The sequence below is a fragment of the Scleropages formosus genome, chromosome 14 (genome assembly GCF_900964775.1).
Source record: "Scleropages formosus chromosome 14, fSclFor1.1, whole genome shotgun sequence".
Lineage (NCBI taxonomy): Eukaryota > Metazoa > Chordata > Actinopteri > Osteoglossiformes > Osteoglossidae > Scleropages > Scleropages formosus.
In genome coordinates, this window is record NC_041819.1 from 9,141,627 (window position 1) to 9,158,207 (window position 16,581).

At 48.3% G+C, this 16,581-nt stretch overlaps 1 protein-coding gene across 1 annotated transcript; it reads right to left on the reverse strand.

The window, feature by feature from the left end:
• Window positions 1-870: 870 nt before the first annotated feature.
• Window positions 871-4,849, reverse strand: LOC108920529 (norrin-like). Its single transcript, XM_018729310.2, has 2 exons — window positions 4,590-4,849; window positions 871-1,527 (listed from the first exon to the last, which is right to left on the reverse strand). The coding sequence occupies exons 1-2, from the start codon at window positions 4,782-4,784 to the stop codon at window positions 1,303-1,305; spliced, it is 420 nt and encodes a 139-aa protein (XP_018584826.1). The 5' UTR covers window positions 4,785-4,849; the 3' UTR covers window positions 871-1,302.
• Window positions 4,850-16,581: the final 11,732 nt, after the last annotated feature.

Here is a 16,581-nt window from a genome sequence, read left to right on the forward strand (position 1 = left end):
TACGCCAAAAGAGGTGCGTGTGCAGCTTTTCCGAAACCTTTAACATCACGAAGGGTTTTGGAAGTCTACGTTCTCGCATGGCAGTGTCCCTAAGATATGTCTTTCTGTATTTATCCGCGGAGTAGCAATGACCTTCATTATCACGGTGGGAAATTTGCGCTTATCAAAGACTCTACTGTATGCTCAGAGTTATCTAAGAACCACATGTGTCTACAACAGGTTCTCTTTGAAGAATTTTTTGAGGAACTAGAACAATAAGTCACATGCCACTAGGCAAGGTTATGAGTAAAGGCACAGGGCAGCAATATACTAAATGATTTGAGCTTTGTGTTTTTGCCGCCAGAATGTTGCGCTCAGCAAGTGTCTTGACTGCCGAAGCATTTGGAGCATTTCCCTTGACGCAATACACGAGAAGCTGCACAGCCTAATTGACCACTCATCGGCCTTTACAGGCAAAAAGAAAATATCTGTTTTATTGTTAGGTTCTAATAGCTGCCTGCAAGCAAAAAAATGTGCAAGAAGTTTATTGCAGAGAGCAGAAGAGAGCAGTGATTGTTACTGGTGGCAGCTCTTACTATTTGAGTTCCATCACCGAACCTACGATTGTACACTATTTCTCCTTCTCGAGGGGAGAACGCTTGTACTAGAACGTGAAACTTTTCATCTGACACCCCCAAGCTGTGAGTTTTACTGTAAAATCTTTAGTGCTATTTCACCATTGCTGCAATGTGAGATTGAAGGGGCTGTTATCAAGCTGAACTGAATGTAACATGAACGTGGCAGTATTTAAAAATTACATTTTTTAATTTGGGGGGGGGGTGCAGTGGTGCAGCAAGTTTGGCTGGGTCCTGCTCTCCGGTGGGTCTGGAGTTCGAGTCCCGCTTGGGGTGCCTTGCGACGGACTGGCGTCCCGTCCTGGGTGTGTCAATTCCGAATAAATCCTGTGACCCTCATACCCACAATGCACCTGTGGTTCCGATTCTATCGGCGATGCTTTTGCGTAGTGCCGAGGGCCGTTCCGAGCGCTCGTCATTTCCGCGAGGGCCACGCGCAGCTTTCCGGTTCCTAACACAGCAGACGTTGCGGAGCCACAATCCATAATCTTGAAAGCCTACAGCCTACAGCAATGTGACGTGCTGAACAACATCGTGCTGCCGGGGGGAGACGGGTTCCACAGTTCTGAAGACTTTCCTTTGAAAACGTTTCGTAATCGGTGCTTTTCGTGAGGCGTGACGGTCTGAGTTTCGGCGTCGGGTTCCGACTCTTCCTGTTGGTGGAGGAAGTCCAGCCCCCCCCCAAGGTTCAGCTGCACTCCTCGCAGCTGCACGATAGGATATAGCGGTAGGTGGCAGTGATGCGCAGGCCGCCGGAGCAACGGAGACGCACGGCTTTCAGCTTGGAGGAGTGGGGGCGGCAGCAGGCGCAGGAGCTCTGGAAGGGCTGCTTCAGCACGGAGCTGAAGGAGATGAGGGGCTCGGAGCGGGAGCTGCGGCCGCAGTGGCCCTCGCATCGCGCCAGCAGCGCCATCTGGGGGCCGGAGGAGACACGGCATCGTCACAAAGCACAGGTCACGGTGCAAAGCGTACGCGAACCGGAACGAGCGCTTTTACATCAGCGCTGCTTTTGAGCTCACCGTTATTATTGTAAATCACATCTTTTACAACATTTTAGACATCCGGCCATTAAACCCTTTAGCTCCGCACACATCTCTTTTCTGGATAGTAGGACTTTCAAGGGAAATGATTCCCGCAGCCCTGGTCATGACCCAAGCGATGGTCGGCAAGACCGTTCTTGACTGCCGCAGCACGGCATCAGTAAAAGAAAATGAATTTGTTCTTTTTCTGTCCGATTCAAAACTCATTATGTGTCGGTAATTAACTGAATAAAACAATATGAATAAACACAAAATTTTGAGTTATTAACACTGCAGAAGGGGGATGCGGCGGTACGGTGAGTTTGGCCTGTGTCTGCTCTCTGGCGGGGCTGGGGTTCGAGTCCCGCTTGGGGTGTCTTGTGATGGACCGGCGCCCCGTCCTGGGTGCGTCCCCTCCCCCTCCAGCCCCGCGCCCTGTGTTGCCGGGTTAGGCTTCGGTTCGCCGCGACCCCGCTCGGGACAAGCGGTTTCAGTCAATGTGTGTGTGTGTGTGTGTGTGTGTGTGTGTGTGTGTGTGTGTGTGTGTGTGTGTGTGTGTGTGTGTGAGACACTGCACATTTAACGCTACCAGGCCAGGACAAGATTGTACTCAAGGGGTGTCATCAACAATACGGTTTGTGAAGCACTGTTCCAAGGGCTTGCGATGGTTGTCCATTCTTGAGAAGAATTTCAGGAAAAGCTGAAACAGCCAAAATTCGGTCAACGATTCTCCGTGTCTAAGCGTGTTTGGAGGAGACAGGGCTGGTTCCGTGTGCCGAGCATAAGAAAATCCTCCACCGAGCAGCAGGGAAGCAATCCCCCCCCCCCCGACGTGCACCTGCTCTCCAGACTAGAGTGAGATAAGTAGGTGAAGGAAGTTCCCGGCTAGCGAACAATGCCCCGCTCTGTGCTCACACGCTGCCCTTGCACCCGTGTCAAGGTAGGAAGGGAGCCCGTCTCCCACCGGCACGAAACCCCTGCTAAAGCACGTCCTTGGGAAATGCCGTTGTGGCCCTCCTTTGTCCCACACATCATATCCGGCACCCGGACTTCACCGCTTCGTGTGTAGAAGGAGTTCTCCCTCGACTCACGCGGGAAATCTCCAGCTCACCGAAAGCCCCGTGTTCCAATATTTATTTGAAGAGCGTATCGATATTTACACGGATGGACGTCAAATTATGAATAACAGTTTAATTATTCCAACGGAGGACTACTACTAATCATGAGTCCCAGTCATCTGGTTAAATGCAAAGTGAATAAAATTATGTTTGCAGAAGCGTAAACACCTCATTCTTCTTACCCAAGGTGAAACGCGCCGTTATTGTACGGCAGTGGCCGACAAACATTTTCTGATGCAACTATTTTACGGCAAATGAAAATAATCTCACGGCTCTCTGAAGTCAGCAGGATCATGTAAGTGTGTATCGAGTGTGGGAGCAATGAAGAAAAATCAAATATTTTGTGGCGCGCTGTCCTGCTCTATTCAGCATCAATTCATTTCACATAGTAAGTTGCTTGTGTTACACCTTCTAAATGTAAAAACAAAAAATTCCCTTGCGCATAAATATTCATTGCCCCGCTGGGTGACACATATGAGATCTTTTTGTAACATAACTCTTCACCCAGTGGGACAATAAAAATCTGTTCAATGGAATTTTTTGCATACAGTATATACTGTAGAATATTTACACACACACACACATATATATATATATATATATATATAGTGTCTGTCTGGATATACATGTGTATGTATACATGTCATACGTACAGTTATACACCCTGCAATGGACTAGTGTCCCACCCTGGGTGTGTCCCCTCCTCCTCCATCCTTGCGCCCCGTGTTGCCGGGTTCAGCTCCGGCTCACTGCAACCCTGCTCAGGACAAGCGGCTTCGGTGTGTGTGTGTGTGTGTGTGTGTGTATACATATACTGTATTTGCATGTATATATTGTATGTACAGTATATATAGAGTATAGTACAATACACACCGATCCAGGTGGTCTGCTGCTAAGTGAAGACCCATGGATATAGCTCAGCTGTTACAGTGGAGTACTGGATTTGGGCCACTGACTGAGCCTTTTAATACAATTAGGTGGATTATAGTTGGCTGGATTGTAAGGCAGTCTACTTGTGGGCAGATTTTTTTCCTGGAAAAACTGTAAAACGGCTCACAAAAAGAGAATAAAAGGACCTTATGCAACAAAAATGCAGCACAAGTAGCTTTTTCTCGCACGGACAAAAACGGAGCAGTTTCGCTCCGGTTTGAGTTGGCAGTTTTGCTTCCCGCTAATCTTTTCCTCATATAGCCAGCGAGCGATCCACGAAGAGCCAATGGTGGAAATAATGAATCATAGACACGAAGTGAATCCTGCCCTTTAAATATCCCTCGCTGTGTAAATGATACAGAAAGCTGAGGGCAAACAAGAGAACAGGATGTTATTAATAAAAAACCTTGGGATATTTTGAGGAGATATTATGCTTTGGCAGTGCGCTAAAAGGCTGGTATATTTTTAAACTGTAGCTATGTAATTAATATTAAAGGCAGATGAGCTCTTACGTGACGGTGGAACCGGCCCTGTCTCTCTTAGGCTGCCGCCGACAATGTCGACAACCTTAACGCTAGAGTACAGCAGCTTCGGAAGGCAGACGAGCTCCGAGCTGAACTGTTAGTGTCCCGGTGGCTCGCCGTCTTTTTTAAACATTCATCGAATTACGACGCTTTGCGATCGTGATGTATGGACGAATAGACGGAGTGTATCTAGCAGTGTAAGTCGCCTTGGTAAATAAGGTGGGTGGGTTGATCACACTACATAGAGTTCATCGGAAGTCGCTTTGGAGGAAAGCGTCTGCTAAATAAATCAATGTAAATGTAAATGTTGTTAATTTGAGGCAAGGTCAGTCTCCACCTCTAAGGGTATTTAATGGCTGTGCAAATGAAGCTAGCATGTCTTACCTTGGAGCTGCACTTGTAGATGGGGTGGGTGATGGTCTCCACGAAGTGATGCCTCATGCACCTGTCTGGGTCGTTCTCGCCAAGGTGGCCGCTCTGAGCTGTGCTGGGTGCGCTCTGCAACATGACCAGGAGGGGGCAGCTCACCAGCAACAGCACAATTCCAGGCCGACCCAAGGGCCGGCTCGAGTTTTTCATGTTGCCACCTCCCGAGGTGACGCGAAACCGACGGAAAGTGTCCGCTTTGCCGTCGGAACGGGGGCGCTCTCCTTCCAGCTCCGCAGCCCTTACTCGGACCCCGGCAGTTGGCGCGAGCGGCGAGTCCCGCTGAGCGCGGCCATCGCTCCGTTCCCCCTCGCGACTCTCTAGGCCTGCGGCGGAGGGATTAAATCAGGTCACCCGGGGTGGGAAACGTTCCAGGCTCCTCTAATTTAGAGTACGGCGGGGCATGATAAAGATCACGATATATGATGAAATGTGCCCACGTTGCCTCGCTTGCAAATCTGCGTGGGGAAGTTATTAATGCGACTTTGTTACGGGGCAGGCGAATTGCCGGTTGCGGTAGAAGGTACGCGTTGCCCCCCTGGTTGGCGGACGGGTGACGGGTGAGCTCCGTGCCTCCCGGCCGGAGCAAGCGGAGCGCGATGTGGAGCGCGTGCTTACAGCTCATCCGACTGTCGCTCCGACGATCCCCGCGCGGAAACACTCGGCTTTCGCTGCACAGAAACATAAAGGGCTACTGTGCAGCCTGGAGATAACCGTTTTGCCAGGAATGAATATTTCATTAAGAGAGAGCAGATCTACTGCCAGTTAGTCTCTCGGTCTCCTTCTCCGTGTGCTTTTCACATTCCCTATTCACTCGGCCGGACACGTCCCGCTTCTGTGTACCGAAAGGCGGACGAACTTGATTGGCAAGCACGGATCGCTTATTTCAGCCATAAGAACCTGCTCGCGTTAAAATGACCCTTTTTGGAGAGAAAAAATGAGAATGTATTATTCAGACATGGGCACATTTAAAAGAACGGTTACCGTAAAACCAAAAATACGGAATCGTTAAGATTCCACGCAAATCCAAACTCATCTCCTGTATTTTTTACATAGTGGTAAGATTCTGAGAGCGTGCAGGTACCGTGAGGTCACGTGCTAAAGAATTCATAATGGCTTTACAGGAAATACCGCTCTCTTTACATGGGACTCGTATTTGAAACGGGGCTTTAGATTATCTTGTCATCCTTAAACGGCGCAAAGTCACAAAATGCTCAGAGTGAACGAAGGACTGCTGTGGATTACCATGGTAAAAACCGTATTCGGGCAATAAGATGTCACGGAGGTTGATTCTTTGCACTTCACGTTGATGTGACACACATACATAGAACCGCTCGTCCCACATGGGGTCACGGGGAGCCGGAGCCTAACCCGGCAACACAGGGCGTAAGGCCGGAGGGGGCGGGGATACACCCAGGACGGGACGCCAGTCCATCACAAGGCACCCCAAGCGGGACTCGAACCCCAGACCCACCAGAGAGCAGGACTGCGGTCCAACCCACTGCGCCACCGCACCCCCCACATTGATGTGATACGCGCAATAAAAGCACACTCTGACAATGAACGATGTGTTTATGAGCACATGTACAAAAGTCGTGTTTCTGTGTGAGGGAGACTGACGGAGGGATCCGCTCTTGTCAGGCGCTGATAAGGATGAGAATGAGCCAAGGGGCCAAACACCGAGTCTCCAAAGAACAAATGCACGTGACCCGACAGGGAACACACGGGACCCTCTCTTTCGCTACGTCTGACCCTGCTCCCGGCTCACAGCACCACTTCCGTGCGAAACGTACACGTTACAGAGCCAGCGGTCCGTGTGCCCGATACCGTAGGGTTGCTCCCTTTGCGAACGTCTGAATGTGATCAAAGCCAACGGAAACGCTACGGTTTTAATTTAATGACGCTTCATCGTCGTGATTATGATATTTGGTTTAGCTCAAACACAGAAACAAAGACAAACAGTAGAAACGACGAGCGAGAGAACAAAGACGGAATCACATTTGTCTGACGTTTTTTCTCCAAATAGATTTACAGTGTTAATGTACCACAGTTATTTACCCATTTATGCAGGTGGGTGATGTCACTGGAGCTATTTAAAATAAGTGCCTTGCTCAAGGGTACTACTGCCAGAGGTGGGATTCAAACCTATGACCTTTAAGGCCAAAGGCACTATCGGCTGCCAAGAATGAGGACAGATTTAATCACGAAATCTTCTAACAATGATGAAATTAAATATATATGCTTTTGGCATCAGTCGAAAAGCACAAGAGCGGTGCTTTTGTCGATCCTTTCGTGTTTTTTTTTGTTGCTCTTTCAATTTTCTTTTAATTGAACAAAACAAATTAGAACTGTCTTGTGCTATCAGTTGTGCTTTACCTTCATTCATACATGGAACGTTCCGGCGAAACATGGAGATGCTCTGAAACACCTGAGACTCAAACACAGCGGCTGAGATGCAAACTACTCCTGGTACTTGTCGTTAAGAGGCTGCCGTCCTACATTTACATTTCTTCATTCATCCGACTCTCTTCTCCAACGCAACCGACGGTCATTTTTACCGTACCAATTCAGGGTAAGTACCTTGCTCAAGAGCGCTACGGCTGGAGGCGGGATTCGAAGCTCGGTCCTTCCGGTCGTCTCACTGTACATTTCATTGTTCTTGCCCTGCCGTCTCACGCCTCTAACATCACCCTCCTCACGCCGGGAGAAAGAAGACCGACGTAGCCGATGCGGAACCGCGTGCGGCACGAGCTCGCCGAGGAATCGTCCGAGCTCGATCCCGGCTCCCGTCTTCGGATCAACGTGCTCTGCGGGAGCAGCTGAGCGCACAGTTGTTGGGTGACTGCGCCTGCCATTGGCTGGAGCCCGCGCCCTCGAGAGTCGTGCACGCTGGCCGGTTTCTGCTCCCCGCCCCCGCCACCCCCCCAGGCCTGGCCCAGGGGGCTGTGTCATCGTTTGTGTGTCTGTTCTGCTCCGTGCCCATTGTTTCAGCAGCTTTTAATAGACCAGAGGGCAGATTCCTTGCGGGGCCACGGGGAAGATGCCGATCGCGAGCCGGGTTGCTGCGGCAGGCCTCTGACGCCACCTCGAGCGCCCGGCACTAAATTTACCTCCCGATAAAGCTAAGACAAACAGGGCGGATTTGAGGACCGCCTGCGGCCAATGGCGGCTGGCCCCTCCGACCCGTTTTAAAATAATGTTAGCTTTAGAGCTCAGGCTTTTGAAAACGTAGAGAGTGCCGCGGACCTTGAGGGACAAAGGGAGCTCCGTGACCTCGGAGTCCCGGAGATCCCGGAGATCCCGGTGATCCGGGACGCCACCGCACATCCCGTCAATTACACACCCAGGCTGTGCGGATCACGGTCTCTTAACCTTTCGTTTGATGTCAGCTGACCTGTCTCTGAAACGGTCAGTGATGCACAGCCTAAAATATACCACCGCAATCATCTGCTGTCTGCGTCGGTGCAAACCACATCCCTGTTTCGTTTTATTGCCGGCCTGTTTTTCTGAAGCATTTAGAAACCAACAGCTCGAAATCCTGAAATGTATTATTACCGATTAAGTTTTTTGAAGTAGATGAAAGTAACCGATTAAAGAGATGAAATAAAATATTAACTGCGGTGTGAAGCGAATCTCGGAACAAGCTTGCTCACGGTTCGTGATTTCTTCGTTATCAAAAATTCAGTTTACAATTACAGCCCCGTTTAACTTTACCCAGAACTTATGAAAATTTCATCGCTATAGACATTGTGAAAGATGAAAAATAGACACACTGTCAGTAAAATGCTTAAGCTAACCTCACCTGATATAAGACTTGATTTAGATTTTGTTCACCTTTATGCATCATTAACGCCTGGGAGGATTACCATGTCCCCCAAGTTCATCATCAGCTCATCGCGAAGACAATTCCAGTCGCAACCCATGCAAACACACAGCGGCCAGACTGGCACTGGGTACCTGGGTGAGCGTGAGAGATGCTGCCAAAGGGCACCTTCGGATCCACGGCTCCTCTCGCTACGGCTTCTTTCCCATCAAGAAAGAGTAAAGTTCTTCGGCAACAGCCGTCTTTATGTCTCCGATTCTCCCTCTCCTCCCAGTCCCGCTCCCTCGCTCACCGTCTCGCATGGGAGTTCACCCCCACCCCACGTCTCCCCACCTCTCCTCCCGCCTTCGGCTCTCTTAATAAGAGGGTCGAAAGGAAAAGAGAAAGCGAGCGCTGCCCATTGCAAGATCAGTTTCACATGTGTAGCGTGACATAGCAGTCAAATAAAAACAAGGGGAGGGGAGCACAGGCTCGCGGACCAGCACGCTCACGGACACACTCCCACAGAGCGGTAGGGTGGTATTGCAGTCATTGCCCGCCCCCTTTAACGAAGTCAGGGTCAGAGCACTTTGGAGTCTCAGAGCTGTTAAGCCGCCCCTGTGCACAGCGGTCTCGTGTTGGAATGCGATGCCTCAGAAAAAGGTCTCGTAGGAATCCTACATTCCTCCGTATGATGATCGGTTTTGGTTTTCCATCGCTGCTTTCAGGGATCAAGGCGAAACACGTTGCATTAAGGAAGACGTTTACTGGCACTGGTTGTCACCATCCAGCTCTTCCTGAAGGATGCTGACGTTGCTTTTGATGGCTGGTCGGGTTCAGCACTTTATCCCCGTGGAATTAATCAAACGTGTTTTCCGCACATTTCGCATGGTGGGGAAACCAGAAGCTGCCCGACGTGTGATTCCTCTCAACACAAAGGAAACACGAGATTCATTTCAGCCTTGTGCATCTCATAATTCAGGTCAGGGTCTCTGAGACATTCTTCCTCAATTTCCAGTTTAGCGCTTTGTGATCTGAGCGCTGACGACGTTCCTCTGCCAACATCGTGCCAAAGAGAACATGACTCTCCAACGGCTTTAGCTGCTGCTATCGCTACAGAGACCTCCATGAGATTCAAGTGTGAATAAAGGGACGGCCCGTAGATATTAACGAAATATCAGGACTCATTAAAACTGAAAACAGGTAGAGAGGTTCAAGCTGACTGTTCATCTGATGGCTCTTCAGAGGAGAAGCTGGTTAAATGAATGTCCCTCCGGGACCAGCTTTGGAAGGCCTAATTCTGCCTCACACTTGGCCTCCACACGTTTGGCCTTCGCAAGTCTGCCGCAGAAGCACCAAACTCAACAAAGAGATGATGAAAAAACCTTTAACTTCCTTTATTCTTGCCATGCGAAGTTCCAGTTCCAGTAGTTAGTTGTTTTTGTAGACATTCACTGGGGGTCTGCGTAAATTTTCTTTGTTGACTTTTCTACAACAAGGCCAACAATTGTTAAGTGTGAAGCACGGTAAAAAATCCACGTTAAAGAAGACCATTCCACTGTATATGTGTAGGCACCATTGCCAGATGAACTGGTGTTTTCAGGAGGCATTTATCATTCGATGTCATACTAAAGCCCGATGAAACATGAAAGCGTTACGGGTTGAAATGTAAAAGGCCGACGTTGTTTTTCAAAACGTTTACAGATAAAAAACAGCTCACTTGAACCCGAACCTTCGGCAGGTGGCTACAGAGGATCCTGCTTTCATGTTCCATTGCTGGAATAATTTCCTTCAGCGGTTCTCGAGCAGATATATTTTCTGCACTTTATCTCGTGGCAAAACTTTAAACCAAACCTGCAGCTTTACAAAAAAAAAAAAAAAAAAAAACAGACGTTCATCAGTACACGCTTGTTTGTTTTGATTTTATCCTCTGCAGCGAAGGCCGTGCACGATGGCACTAGGGCGGAAGAGGAGACGCGTTTCAATTCTCACCAGATTTTCACGGAGTCCTTTTAAGCAGGTGCCGGTTGCTCCGTGACACTTAGACATTCGCGCGAACATTTTATTACCTCATTCTGGCACTTCACCGGCAGCTGCGCGCCCTAAAAAAGTACAATGGTGCGTGAGTGCGATTGATGTGCGCTTAGCATCATTGCGGTCAGTGTTCCGCCCGCTCTCGGCGGTCAGTCCGGCTTCGTGTGTCCTCGCACCCTCTTTTGGAGAACCCTAAAAGGCCACAGGTGCCTTGACAAATGTCAGCCTTTGTATTGTTCACCAGAAGCCAGTGGCTCCAGAGGCTAATATTTGAGTAAGTGTGAAAGCTAAGAAAGTAGACTTGCTAATACCCATGTGATGTAATGTGCCAGTTCAGTCGCAGCGGAGGATTGGGTCTTGATTACCGGGGGTCTGATTACAGCGCAGTCAACCTGCAAATCTTTTTATATACTCAATTGGCACCGCTCATTACAGCGACGCATAAGATTGAAAAATGAAACGTTATCCATTCGGCGTTAAAATCAAAGGGAAGGGTGAACACGACGAGGGGTCGAACCGTTGTCGACGGCGAGTTCCTCCAAGTTTAATGGGAGGAGGCCAGATTCTCCCTTCCGGCTCGGGCGTCGGCGTGGAGTTGCGTGCGCCGTCAATGCGGACGCCGGGATTTTGACGGAGGCTTGTCGAAAGGGCCGTCTGCTATTCTGGGAAAATTTTGTGTTGCGTTTTGCAAATTTCTCTTATTGTGCAACGTGTGGTAACAGGTAGTTTAGCGGTTATGGACGTTGACTGGTAATTAACAGGTAGGTTTGTCCTGTTCTATTGCGCATAGTGTGTGGGGTAACCAGCCCTCATCTCTTTGAACTAGGTTCTTGGTCTGAATTGCTGCACTAACAATATATAAATGTATGAATTCATACATTTTTCTGTTGCTGGTGGTTAAAACAGGCAGCTGGTAACATAGTGGTCAGTGCTGCTGTCTTTGGGCCACAAGGATGCAGGTTTGAATACCGGCTCCAGCTGTAGTAGCCTTGAACAAAATACTTACCCTAAACTGCCCCGGTAAAATTGTCCAGCTCTATGTATGAGTCAATAATCATAAGTAGCTTGACATGGCAAGTTGCTTTGGAGAAACACACACTGTCTGAAACAGCTTGTCCTGAGCAGGGTCACAGCAAACCGGAGCCAACCTGGCAGCACAGGGCACAGGGCTAGAGGACACACCCCAGACGGGACACCAGTCCACTGCAAGGCACCCCAAGCAGGACTCGAACCCCAGAGCCACGACGCAGCGGGACCCGGCCAAACCTGCCGTGACGTCACTTCCCTATGGAGTATAACATGGTCAAAGTGTCCAGTTTTTGCCATTTCTTTTCTATGTTGACACAGACAAACTCAGTACAGTGACATAATCTAACAGAACTGACAGCCACAATGATGCCAATACAAACTGAAGCAAGTAGACTTTATTACTGTATAGTTTTCTAGAGGAGGGTGCGGTGGGTTGGACCGGGTCCTGCTCTCCCGTGGGTCTGTGGTTTGAGTCCTGCTTGGGGTGCCCTGCGACAGATTGGCGTCCTGTCCTGCGTGTGTCCCCTCCAGCTTTGCACCTTGTGTTGCTGGGTTAGGCTCCAGCTCCCTCTGACCCTGAATGGGACAAGTGGTTCAGACAATGTATGTGTGTAGTTTTCTATATTTATTTGATGCAAAGCATCTTGTGATTAATTACCCACTTATAGAGCTGGGCAATCTTACTGGAGCAATTCAAGGTAGGTACTTCACCAAGTAGTGGGGGGTGTGGTGGCGCAGTGGGTTGGACCACAGTCCTGCTCTTCGGTGGGTTTGGGGTTCGAGTCCCGCTTGGGGTGCCTTGCGACGGACTGGTGTCCCGTCATGGGTGTGTCCCCTCCCCCTCCAGCCTTGTGCCCTGTGTTGCTGGGTTAGGCTCCAGCTCCCTGTGACCCTGTATGGGATAAGTGGTTCTGAAAGTGTGTGTGTGTGTGTGTAGTTTTCTATATTTATTTGATGCAAAGCATCTTGTGATTAATTACCCACTTATAGAGCTGGGCAATCTTACTGGAGCAATTCAAGGTAGGTACCTCACCAGGTAAACCAACAACCTTCAGGTCCAAAGGCAGTAGCTCTGACCACTACGCTACCAGCCGATCCCGCTACAGAAGCCCTTCCTGTCGATTCCCTCTCAGTTTGCTGCCTTGGTATCAGTCAGAAAAACTAGGAAGCCATGCAGAAAATTCCTGAGAAAACATAATGAAGACTAGAAGCTTCCATTTTGTAGAGTTTTACCTTCTTTCTCTCGCAGTAAACGTCTCAGTTAGTAAGAGTCATCTGATTTCCATATTGCTGTTGTACTTGAAACTGCCAGGACTAATCAAAGCTGCTCGATCTGTGCCTGATGGTTTGCAGGCTGACGGCAGTTTATCTATCTGGAGCGCACAAACATGCCGCGCTTCGTGCGGCCAAGGTGTGCAAGGTTATTCGGTCATAACGGCCTCAGGCCGGCTGTGTCAAAGGGTGTACTGGAGATCATCTTTGGAAGGTGGTCCTGTGCCTCAGCAGGGTCCAATTAGTGCGGCGGTTCTCCAGCGCTGCACCTTTCGATCGCTCATTCGGGACAAAGTGTTTCCAAGCGCTAACCACAGGGACAGCTTTTAAACTTTTAATATTTATAACTGGGTGCTTGCTGAACGTTGACAGGTCCGTTGAAACATTTTCTGCTGCTCTTTTCTGAGCAGATGGCAATTATTCACAAATTCCCAGTGGCATAATAAAAACTTGAGCTCTGACATACACACACTGCCTGAAACCACTTGTTCCAAGCGGGGTAGCAGTGAGCCACCCAGGACGGGGTGCCAGTCTGTCGCAAGGCACCCCAAGCAGGACTCGAACCCCAGACCCGCCAGAGAGCAGGACCCTGCCAAGCCTGAAACACATGTCTGAACTGTAGAACGAAACTGGAGTGCCTGTAGAAAACCCACGCAAACACAAGGAGAAGATGCAAAGTGTGTATGTCCACAACACCTGATCATCCACTACACCCCAACCAGGCTGCTACGCTCCTCCACCTCTGCCCGCTTGGTGGTCCCCCGCGCAAAAGGTCCAGAAGGAAAAGCACAAAGGTTTTTGCTTCTGGCTCCGATGTGGTGGAAATGACCTCCCCCTCTCACTCAGAACTGCTGAAACTCTGTCCACGTTTAAAAAGGGTCTGAAAACTCACCTTTTACAGACTCACTTACCCAAAATCTCTCCAGCTTATATATGGTGTAAATATTCATGCACCATAACTTTATGATCATCCCCAGATAATTCTTTACACAGCCGCTACTCCTGTATTGTACGAAAATGTTTGTGTACCGTGGGGGGGCGTGGTGGCGCAGCGGGTTGGACCGGGTCCTACTCTCCGGTGGGTCTGGGGTTCAAATCCCACTTGGGGTGCCTTGTGATGGACTGGCGTCCCGTCCTGGGTGTGTCCCCTCCCCCTCCGGCCTTACGCCCCGTGTTGCCGGGTAGGCTCCGGTTCCTGGCAACACCGTATGGAACAAGTGGTTCAGAAAGTGTGTGTGTGTACCTTAAAAAAAAAAAAAATTGTAGGAAGGTTATCGAGATTCATCTCTCCTGCATTTTATGCACCTACTCGAGCGATGAACATCGGTGCATCAAGCGGAAAGAAACAAACTAAGTTTACTTAAGAATTGCATGTCTGCAGCTATGTGTCTTTCTCCTAATGTAAAGCACATTGTATTTTCCCTGAGATGTACGTCGCTTTGGAGAAAAACATGCTAAATGAATAAATGTAAATGTGTGTATCACATTATATCACACTGAAATCCACACTTGAACCTGCAGCCAAGGAGCTGTGAAGCACCGGTGCCACCCTGCCTAAAACAATGATACAATCCGACGGTTATGCTACAGTGGAGGTTATCTCAATTTAGGCATCGCTAATAAAAAATAATAAAATGACTCTGCGGTGTTTTATACATAACTGCACAATGACAATTTTGCGAGAAATGAATTCTTAAAAACTTTTGGGTAGCGGACAAGTTGTCCGTCACAACCGTACCCACAAATTACGGTCCAGGCGTCTGCGCTGTCAAGTTCAGTTACATTTACATTTATTCATTTAGCAGATGCTTTTCCCCAAAGCGACGCACATCTCAGAGAAAATACGATTTGTGCTTTACATTAGGAGTGCATTACCTACAGAGACCCTGGAACCGATCATTTTATATTACATCCATAGCTGAAGAAACAAATTCAAGAAACACCTTAAAATCCACCCGGACATCAAAAGATACAGGCATATGACACTTGTTCAACCAAGACAGAAAAGCATGACGTAAATTTCGTTTTTCTTCTTCTCTTCTGCACAGGAGATAAGAGGAGCGAGTATTTACACATGATATTCAAAGAGAGCCATCAAAGGAAGATGCTGATAAAACTAATGACATCTTCAGAAGTAAACTTCTGCCACGGATCAAACGGGCAATGAAAAATAAATACAGCTGTGTTGAAAAAAGTTGCTTGGCATTGAAACCTTGAAGGTCTGAAAAATATTCCGTGATGGATCACAGCTGCCTGTAGGATTACTACTGCAGAAAATATGGAAAGCCTTCAACCTTCCCTTGCCTACCTGACGTCGAGCACGGCCCACGGGTTCCTTACTGCCGTTTCGGGAGGTGTTCGGACCACCGCCGCCTCCAGCAGGAGCTCAGGGAGTCCACGCTGGTGCCTTGCGGCTCCTGGGCTGTGGGTTCCGACGGGCTTTCGCATCTGGCTCCGTTTTCTCCCACGCGTTTCAAGCTATTTCACGGTGTATTTACAGAATTCATAATTCTGAATCTAAAATTATCCTTCGCGTGTGCCTCGGCGAATGGGGCTCATTAAATCTGTTTTATGGATGGGTGGACAAATGTCAGTAGCTTTGTGTAGTGTATCTAGCGTTGTAAATCGCCTTGGGGAAAGCAACTAAATATGATTTTAAAAAAACAATAGTTAATACATTTATCGGGTGCTTTTCTCCAAAGCAGCTTACAACGTTAAGGTACTTATAACTAGTTAGCCATTTATACAGCTAGGTTTTTTTAAATTGAACTGGAACAATTTTAGGGCAGCTACTTTACTCAAGGATAGTACAGCTGGAGGCGGGAATTGAACGTGCAACCTTCAGGTCCACAGGCAGTAGCTCTAATCACTTTGCACCTAAATATATACTAAAGAATCGCACCTATCTATGAACTGGGTGCTGTAGAGGCTTTTTAGTGTACATGTGTTCCAGTCCAGAGAGAGGATGAGAAAGGCTGGTGTGGGACCTATGAATGAAGGTGACCCTTCCACCTGAGAAGAGCAAACAAACCCTCCTCGGAGACGGTGCGCGCCAATGGCCTCGGGAGCGTCTCTGAACAGCGCTGTGGGATCTTCACAAGGAACAGTCTGCACATGCGTCACTTTATTCACCTCTCCTGTCTAAATGTTTGACGATGGAGAGATTGAGACAATTGCTCATATCTCCTCTTTTCATGCTGAAGGTATTATTTAGCAACGCCACATTGGCTTCCATTACTTTCTCATTATGTTACAGTCAAAATCAAACACGCTGGACAGCGTTTGTGCTTGATCTCACTGTGCCGTTATCGAGCAGGTGCCATAGTGATTGGGTATAACCTTACGAATAACATCTAGCTCACCTTTAATTATGTGATACCAGAGACAGTTTAAAAGCTTTGTACCTCACTACTAAGAGAAAGGATTGCAAAAGCCATTATATTTTCCTTTTACACAGATAATTCGTCCCCTACCTACCAGATGGACATTTGCAAACTATTTTTTGCAAGACATACCTGAAGACCAAAATAAGAACAAAAAGAACCCTTCTCAGAAGTCATGTAATATAGAACATGAGGTGTAAATGCAACATTTTCAGAATAGGTCTTCATAAAAATCTTAGAAGCAAGAACCGCAGATGTCGACAAGAGCGAGACCAGGTTCCGAGGACAAGCTGAATTGCTATCTTTACTGACACCCACAGGATATGTTTAAGTAACACACACGTCCTTACAACAATGTCTGTTCAGCTAAAAACGTTCTTCATGAAGAAGGGAGAACCAGAAGGAGCAGACCGAAGACAAAAATGCGATA